Here is a 9,121-nt window from a genome sequence, read left to right on the forward strand (position 1 = left end):
TAGTAAACTTCATTTTTTCGCATCTAAGTTGATTTTTCTCCTTTTCAATGTGAATTATGGCATTGGAGCTACTGTTTTGTAAGTTTACTACCCCCAGTAAAAGTTTACTAGGGGTAGTAAACTTCATTTTTTCGCATCTAAGTTGATTTTTCTCATTTTCAATGTGAATTATGGCATTTGGAGCTACTGTTTTGCAAGTTTACTGCCCCAGTAAAAGTTTACTAGGGGTAGTAAACTTTATTTTTTCGCATCTAAGTTTATTTTTTCTCTTTTTTCAATGTGAATTATGGCATTAGAGCTACTGTTTTGCAAGTTTACTACCCCCAGTAAAAGTTTACTAGGGGTAGTAAACTTCCGGCAAGATCCGGTGGGTTCTAGTGACATTTTTTTCAAAAAAATCCAATGAGACTCCGGCGTCTCCGGTGATTTTCCGATCACCATCAATTTTCCGACGACCGGTGACCGGAATCCGGCGGCCAGTGTCCGGTGACGGGAATCAGGCAACCGGTGTTCGGCGACCGGAATCCGGTGACCGACGACCGGCGCTGGTGTCCGGTGTGCTTCCGGGAAAGTCTTCCCTTCTTTTTTTCTTTTTTTCTCTTTAAATAAAGGTTAAGGGTAAAAAAGTCTTTTAAAATATCATTTTATTATATTTTAATAAAGATTTGTGTATTTAGGCTTAAAATAAGTACCTTGTATTCAAATGGGTTAATAAAAAAGATTATCATTGAAATGGGGTTTGACTTTTTCTATTTTGTGCAAATGGTATTTTTCCCTTAATTATACGACTATTCAAGACATGATATCGATCATCTTTCAAGCAATTAAAAATAAACTTTTCTTTGATTCCATGCATCGATCGATCTTCCTGGACCATCGTCTTTGTAATTGATGTGCAATATATACAGATTGGTCTTTCAAATGTGACTCGTAATGGTAGGATTAGTGTAATTAACATGGAACAACATAAGTGTGTTTGAGGGATCCGGTCGAAGGTTAATTTGATGATAGCTTCATATTCATGAGCTCGATCAAAATCCTAAATTGATGAATATATATAACGGATGAAAAACAAATTAGTGGGACTATGTCGATACGATTACGAATGGGCAAACGAGATTTAACCACTTCCTATATGCATATCAAAGCTCTTTAAATACCAATCAAAAGCTAATCAATATGCCTATTTTCTTGAATCACAATGAACCTCACAAATTAGAGTAACGTTAAGTAAACTACCTTTTAGAATATCACCTAAAGTCCATCTTACGTGACAGCTGATGTGGACTAACCATGTCATCAAATCATAATTTCTGTTTTTTTTTATGTTTCTATTTTTCTTAATAACGATTTTTTTTTTTTTAACTTTTCTTGACTTTATCAAATTTTTTAAGTCCTACTTTTTAGATTGTTGATCAAATCTGATCTTATTGCGCGATGATTTTGATTCAACAGTCGACGTTGTCGATCACATCCATTCTCACCTTCTCGATCAGCTCCTCTTCGATTCATCAACACCTTCTCAATTTTCCCATTTATTCTTGAGTTTGAAATGAAAACTATCATATTTAAGAATTAGGGTTTAGGGGGAGGAGTGAATTTGTTTTATAGAAGTTTCTTCTGTCATCAAATATCTTTAACCTCCATTCCATGCTTACTTTCTTGATCTTATTGTCTATTGAGAAGATTAGAGACGTCCAGTTAAAGAGGAGGCCAGTGAGAGCTAGCTACGGTTGAGACTTGAGAGGACATGGGTGAAGAGAGAGATGAAAAGAATGTCTTGTGAAGACGTCGCAGTTAAGATCATATATAAACCAAAATAATAGGATCTAAAAGATTGCTGAAGTTGAAATGGCTAGGAAAAAAATAATGTTCCTCCGTCTAGTTCGTCATGAAGGCTTTTGATTTTAGGGTTATTATCATTTTTGATTAAATTATTGATCAAGATTCCCTAATATCAGGTGAAGGTTGATTAGAGTAAAGCAATAATGATACAATGAATTGATATATGATTAACCCTAGGTGCAGGCTTGCAGCAAAGATCGATATTGGGTGCAGTTGTGGCTCTTAAGATCTTTCTGCATATGGTTTCCTTTATTGAGTCCATTCTTTGCATTTCTTCTTATTTTAATTAATCTTTAAGATTGATTCAATAGAGTTAAAAAGAAAAACAAACTAAGAATTTGGTGATTCATAATATGAAAATATAAAAATTATGAATTAATGATGTGGTTATGTCACATCAGCTGCCACTTAAGATGCGTTTTAGATGGTTCACCAAAAGATGATTCATCTAGCATTATTGCACAAATTAATCCCCAAACTCAATTAGAAAATATAAGTGAATTTATTGCTAACTGAGTAACTGGTTATACAAGTATAACAAACCTTTAATCTCAACAAAAGTGATTCAAATGTGCGTATTTGTTTTTTAAATTAATTTCTTCCATTATCTCAACTTTATAGTATAATCTTTGATCAATTGAAATGTCATGGTACCGGTATCAATACTTGTATTGCCAAAGTACAGACACTACACTAGAGAGAAAATGGAAGACAATGTTATTTTCTATTATAAGTTTAACATCGATTTTAATAGTAGAGATCCAGCCATATTTCATTATTTTCACTCTCACATGATCTGAATGAAACCGCAAACATACACACTGCATGACTTAAATAAACACTTAATTTTTAAGAGCATAAGATAAAATACCAATCGGACTTTCATTAATTTTTTTCTCCAAGACAACAGGATATTACGGGTGCACAAATCAAATTATTGGGTGCGTCCAAAATGTTAATCAGGCCCAATAATGAAAAAGCGGTGGAAGTTATCACACACTTTTCTCTCGGTCATCGTCTCACTCCTCTGACCCAAACAAATTCAAAAACTCTCGCTCTCTCACTCACTCAATTCTCCGGCGATGGACTCCAAGCCAGAAGATTCCGTACGGTCGAAGATACAGTCGCAAAGGATGGCCTGCGACAGAGAGATTCGGACTCATCTCCACAAGACCGACGCTGCCACGGCCGCGCTTCACGACTCTCTCGCTTCGATCCGCGCCAAAGTTCGAGAAACCGTCCAATGCCAAGGTCCGGTCTTTCTTTTTCGCTTTTAACTCCTTACATCGTCTTCTTCAAATTTGATGTTTTCGCCTAATGGATTGTGACTGTACCGATTCGCTGTGAAATTAGGGTTTTTGGGGAATGGTGTAAAGATATGAATTGAGGTGAATTTTGTTTTGTTTGGAATCTAGGGAGACTCGGAGAGGCGAAAGCGAAACTGAGAGAAGCCGAGGAGGAATTGTTCAAGGCCCTAGCTGGTAAAATTTCTGTGCCGCCTGCATTTATTGAATGGAATTAGAAATTACCTCGGTGGTAAAAATGAAATTGAAATTTCGAACTGGATTATTCCGGTTTTTACTTCAATTGGCTGAAATCTTGGGTTTTTTTTATTATGTTAGTGTGATTTATTTTGGTGGATATATGTTTGATTGGTTTGTAGCAAAGACTCGTAAAGAGGCCAAGCGGATGGCAATGATGGATGCAATTTCTGCTAGGAAGGCTAGGATCGACCAACTTAAGAGAGTGGTGCAGGATCAGAGGGCTAAGAGGGATGAGTATGCTGCAATTCTGAAACAGCAATTTTCTGGTACTTTCCTCTTGACAGGTTTAGTGCATTGGATTTAGTCTATATCACTGTCGAATAATGGTCAATGCGTATTCTTTTGTTATTATTCGATGGCATTCTGGCTTTTTTTAATGGATGGTGACTCTTTGAGAAATGTATACTTGTGTTTACAACATTATTTGCCCAGTCTTCTCTGTGTACTTATGAAAGCTTTTTAACATTGGCAGAATCTGAAGATAGGTCTGTGGAAGACAGTAAAGAAGAAATAGAAGAGGCCATATCATGGTATAATGAGGTCCTTGGTTTCCATGTTGAAGGCGGACAAGGTAATTGAAGTCTTTTACTTGTGCCAGCTTTATCATGTAAATATCATGAAAAATGACTTGAAACCTTCTTTTTCCAGGGGTGAGATTCAAGTTCAAGAATGTTAACTCGAAAAATCCAGATGAGGAATTCTCCTTCACTGTTAGGCTCGCAAATGATGTGTACACCTGTAAGCATTTTACTTCTATAGGTTATTGTCTGATATCCATTTTTTCTAATGATGTGCATGTTAACCTTCCCCATATTCAATTCGTTTAATCCTCAGTGTTAGATTGCGATCCACACTTGAATGAGATCAAAGAGTTGTTAGACGAATTGAACAGAACCAATGGATTATTTAAATTTGTCAGAGATATGAGACATAGGTTTCAAGAAGCTGCTTCTCAAGGTACTAATTCTCTCTTCTAATTTACCCAAAAATCCTGAATGATGGAAATCTAACACTGCCTGATAATCGTCCTCTCTTATGTATGCTAGCGGTTTTTGCAGCTTTAGTATTTGATCCCAAAAAACCAAAATGTTTACATCAACTGCAGATGACATTTGGGAGAAATATTGATACTCTTATACCATTGTTTCTGATATAAATGTGTTCATTATGATTCAACAGGACTACCAATAGTTCTGCATCAAGAGTATTCAACAATTTCTGGGTCTGCTCCAGCTTTGTCAGTGTCAACAGGAAGTGAATCTATTGCCAAGAGTCATGAGCAACTCCAAGTTCAACATGAAAAACCTGATAGACAAGTCAAGCAATTTAGCCCTGTAAAGGGGAGTAAATCACAAAATCTATCTTCTGGGTCTTTAATGTATCGTCGTCGCTCTCCTTGTTATAAGGTATTTCTTTTTCCTTTCACTACTTGTTTCAGTTGTTTGGATCCCTGTGGTGCTGAAACCTTTTGATTCACACCATTGAAAAACCATGACAGGTCAGCAAATGAAGATGCAGTACAGACTGTTTTTCATTTTAACGCGAGTAAATAGCCTAACTGACAGAAAGAAAGAGCTTCATGGAATTAAGTTTTGCAAATTAACATGACAGCATCACCTTTGTTGCTGGTTTAATTTGCTTACCCAGTTTGTTTTGAAATGATAAGCTGATGTGATGGAATGTAGGGCATATCATGTCATTTATCATGTAAGCTATTTTCATTGTAGATGCTCTGCATTTAGGAAAGAACGTTGAACTCCGATCTTGTGGTAGTATGCTGAAAATGACTTGTTTTTGTATGATACTATGAAAGAGCTTCTACCAATGTTAGAAGGGTGTTTCTGGCTGAGCCACTGTTAACAGATTTAGATTTTTAGCCAACTTGTACCGAAATGGTGCATAATTGTCTTTCTCATTCCCAATGTATCTCAATCAAAATAGATCCAGATGCGACTCAGGATGGCTCTTTAGCCTCCTCCCTGGTAAACAGCCACACAGTGGGCTCAGTACGTACGCCTGCAAATGACCTCGCTGAGGCGCTGCTCCCTGGTAAGTAAATATCTACGCGCAGAAAGTTCTATTATGAACACGAGTGAGAATGAAATCCAAGCCTTTCTATCTGCAACACGAGAATTTAAATGTGAAAATTCGTTCATTAGATTTGCATCTCTCGTGACTTGACAAGAAATTTATTAGTTGAAATCTCACCATATGCATGATAGATGACCAACATATATTTGGAATGAACAATATATAGGTTTATATAATACGCTCAAATGCTTCATAACAATTACAGTTGAAGTATACTAACAACTAAGATATTGGAAGAAACTAGTAAGATATGATGAATGAGCTCCGACGAAACAGTGGTATATATAAGAGAATATATAATTAATTAAAGCTTATAACTAGTTAGCAGAACTGCAGTTTATTTAGATCTATTATCAATATTACGATGATTAGGAAACCAAGTATCCGCGGTCACCATATATTAGAACGAGAAATAAAAAATAACTGAAGTAAGAAATTATATGTGTGGATTGATCCTCCAATTGCGAAAAACGAATGCAAATGTTTTAATTTGAATAAGCACTAAAAATATCAAAGCATATATAAGTAAAATTGAAGTTTGTAAGAATGAAGGAAATATTTTCAGTTATACTAGGATGAAATTAAGTATATATTCATGAAAACAAAGTCGGAAAACAAAGTTTAAAAACGGAGCAACATTCATGTTATTTTAGTTATGTGCGTTAATTAGAGTATCCTTCTTTGCATATTTCATGTTATTTGTACTTAAACTTGAAACGAAAACGAAGTTTAACTAATTGCCATTCCGTTAGATGTTTTTGACATTCCAATTTATCGATTATAAAAGGTGGGGGTTATAGCATTACACAATTATTTTCGAGCTGTGTAAGACTAAGAGTCTAAGTGCTTATATACACACACATGCATGATAGAATGAGCAAGGGATACAAATTGATTAAGACGGCGGTTGACATAGTCGTCTATGAATTAGAATACGAGTTTGCTTCCATAACTTGTATGCTTCAGATTCATCATTTGCTAGATTTGAGCACTCGCACTCATTACAGTCTGCAAAGTACTTTCCAGTTACGCCTTCTAATTCCGGGCTTAAAGCAACATAGCACGCAGTCGAAGCACCCTGAGATGTTGTTTTTAGTAACTTGGATGCTATGAAGAACACAGAATCTGCATAAAAAGGAAGAGTTGATTAGATCTCATTTTGCACTGCACAGTTGAATCCCACAAGTAATTTTGAACTAGGTCGAGGAAAGAATTAGCCTAGAATCCATGCCTGTGATAAAGCCCTTGTGAGCTCTAATAATTCCGGTCTTCACGATTCCGGGGTGTACTGCATTGATGGTTACTCTTGCATTTCTAGCCTGTAAAGTTAAAAAGAATTGAAACACTCCGCCGAGTGAGATGTCATCTTTCATTCCAACACAAAATCATCTAATTCTATCTAATTTCAACAGTTCCATTATCCACGCACGTAGAATTACTGTAATCGTTTCACATATATGCTGCAGTAGATCATAGATGTTATATATATGTGACATACTAATTTCTCACAAAATTACCTTAAGCTGTTTGGCCAGTTCCTTGACGTGCAGTATGTTGGCCAATTTGGATTGTGCATACGCTTTTGTGCCATTGTAACTGCATGAACGAAACTAATAACAGTTAATTACCAGCTGATAATCACTGTTTAATTGGTAAATGTTGCTCAATTAGATGAAATTCTGTATGTAATTTACTTCTTTGGGTTGAGCAATTGATTAAAGCTGAAACTCTCCCGCTTCACCCAGCTGTGGATCACAGAAGAAACATTAATGATTCTTCCACGGATGCCAGTCTGAGCTGCCGTTTCCACCATTTTTTCCAGCAACTTTTCTGTCAAAAAATGATGGCCTGCAAAAGAAACCCTATTCGATCAAATTCATATCCTCAAACCTCCATGCCTAGCTAGCTAGCACAATAGAGAGAAATGATGTGTTGAATGATCATGCATGCTTTGCTTAAAATGGTGTCTCGCACAAGGACGAGCTAGCTAGAATAGCAACGTTGTTGCCCAATCTATAAACGTGCTCTTGTGGAGCTGTACGTGGTCCATTCATTGCACAAACTTGTCAGTTTCTGGGAGAGGGGTCCTAAACTTGTACCCAAGCAATTGAGGGAGGGTATGGCATGGCTATTCTTGTCCCATGATGAAGCTGTATGTGCTTGTCCATCACCAATTTTTTGCATAAATAGATTATAGATTCATAATATATTTTTTGGGTTCAACACATTTCCCTTAAATTTCCATTTTTTTGGTTATTGTGTTATGAATGTAGTGAAGAGAGAATCTCTATACTGGTTTTTATTATATCAACTGTGTGTCGGCTCACTTTTACTTGATTCTATTACATTATACGTAGAGACATGAACGTTAACGACAGTCGATTCCAAGTATGATTGTTCAAGTCCTAACATTTTAATCACATTTGACTGACATTATTTGTAGGTGTTTGTGAATTGTGAGTTCTAAAGTTTGTGACTACATGTTGTTGGCAACTTGGCATGAGAATTATAAGACCGATTTGATAAAATTTAACAGAAGTGATTCTGACGCTAGACAATGGAAAAGACACTACGTACTAAATTTGACTAGTTAATTTTGTAGCACAAGGACCAAATGAAAATACAACTTAACACATGACCGAAAATGAACAAAACCCATTTTGAATATTCACGTACGTGATTCAAATAGAGATGCATAGTGATATAGAAAGATACCCAAGTAATTTGTAGCGAACGTCATCTCAATCTTGTCCTCCGAATACTCCAAACATTTGGAATATATTCCTCCATTGTTTCTGCAAATTACATTGAGGATATCATGCATCAGTGCCATGATGAGAGCTTAAACTATATAGCTATTAGAAAAGAGACGATATATATCATTAGAGCTTAAAACAATCAGATTATCATCACCGTTAGAGAAAAATGAGGAAACTCACATGAGAATATTGAGGGGTAATCTTAGAGCCAAGAACTGGGAGCAGAATCTATCTACAGAAGTAAGGGAGCTGAGATCAATCTCCATTATTATAACCTCAGCCTTTGGATTCTCCCTTTCGATTCCCTCCTTCACTTTCGCCGCTTTCGCCAAGTCTCTTGCCGGCATCACAATCCTCACCCCTCTCTTCGCCAATACTCTCGCCGTTTCAGCTCCAATCCCTGAAGTTGCTCCTAAACATTTTTCATATTCAGTACAGAAAATTAGCCTTTTAATTAAACACTAATATGTTTGTTATCTTTTTAGCCCTGTTCATGTAAGTAGGTAAGTGAAACGTGATCATTATTGGTTTCCAAACAATGGTCCAGAAAGCAGTACTGAGAACAACTCTGAACCAATAAGAAATTACTGTTGATGATCAAAAGAGACAAAACTATATCTTGCCAGAGCCAAAAAGAACCACCAACTTATACTATATAGAACTTAGAATCTTAGAATTATATATACTTGTATATTAAAGTAGTGTAGCAGAAAATTGTTGGGAAAAAGGGTAGGGATGTATGTTCTCCAGAGAGATCTTGTCAGATATGTTCGATCCCTGCAGAAAGCCTGGCTTTAAAGTACTTGTTCTTTGTGTGTGTGTGTGTGTGTGAGAGAGAGAGAGAGAGAGAGAGAGAGAGAGAGAGAGAGAGAGAAGAAGTAA

The 9,121-nt window shown here is 36.3% G+C and overlaps 2 protein-coding genes across 2 annotated transcripts in view; one reads left to right on the plus strand and one right to left on the minus strand.

Annotated features, from left to right (window-relative positions):
* Nucleotides 1-2,880: 2,880 nt before the first annotated feature.
* On the plus strand, nt 2,881-5,247 carry LOC101310992. Its single transcript, XM_004298926.1, has 8 exons — nt 2,881-3,096; nt 3,261-3,326; nt 3,509-3,655; nt 3,862-3,960; nt 4,038-4,127; nt 4,224-4,346; nt 4,569-4,795; nt 4,888-5,247. The coding sequence occupies exons 1-8, from the start codon at nt 2,928-2,930 to the stop codon at nt 4,897-4,899; spliced, it is 933 nt and encodes a 310-aa protein (XP_004298974.1). The 5' UTR covers nt 2,881-2,927; the 3' UTR covers nt 4,900-5,247.
* Nucleotides 5,248-6,375: 1,128 nt separating this feature from the next.
* LOC101299589 (short-chain dehydrogenase TIC 32, chloroplastic-like) overlaps nt 6,376-9,121 on the minus strand; it is a 3,295-nt gene continuing 549 nt past the window's right edge. Inside the window, exons 2-7 of the mRNA XM_004300865.1 lie at nt 8,420-8,651; nt 8,196-8,275; nt 7,175-7,328; nt 6,998-7,076; nt 6,712-6,799; nt 6,376-6,605 (exon numbers count right to left, since the gene is read on the minus strand). Coding sequence (XP_004300913.1) covers nt 6,376-6,605; nt 6,712-6,799; nt 6,998-7,076; nt 7,175-7,328; nt 8,196-8,275; nt 8,420-8,651 — 863 coding nt within the window. The remainder of the gene's footprint in view (nt 6,606-6,711; nt 6,800-6,997; nt 7,077-7,174; nt 7,329-8,195; nt 8,276-8,419; nt 8,652-9,121) is intronic.

The sequence above is a fragment of the Fragaria vesca genome, linkage group LG5 (assembly GCF_000184155.1).
Source record: "Fragaria vesca subsp. vesca linkage group LG5, FraVesHawaii_1.0, whole genome shotgun sequence".
NCBI classification, from domain to species: Eukaryota; Viridiplantae; Streptophyta; class Magnoliopsida; order Rosales; family Rosaceae; genus Fragaria; species Fragaria vesca.

Bases quoted from the DNA above. Each gene is read 5' to 3' on its own strand.
- LOC101310992 (XM_004298926.1), top strand. From the start codon at position 2,928: ATGGACTCCAAGCCAGAAGATTCCGTACGGTCGAAGATACAGTCGCAA. The intron at 3,097-3,260 runs GTCCGGTCTTTC...TTTGGAATCTAG, and splicing joins AGAAACCGTCCAATGCCAAG to GGAGACTCGGAGAGGCGAAA. The intron at 4,347-4,568 runs GTACTAATTCTC...ATGATTCAACAG, and splicing joins TCAAGAAGCTGCTTCTCAAG to GACTACCAATAGTTCTGCAT.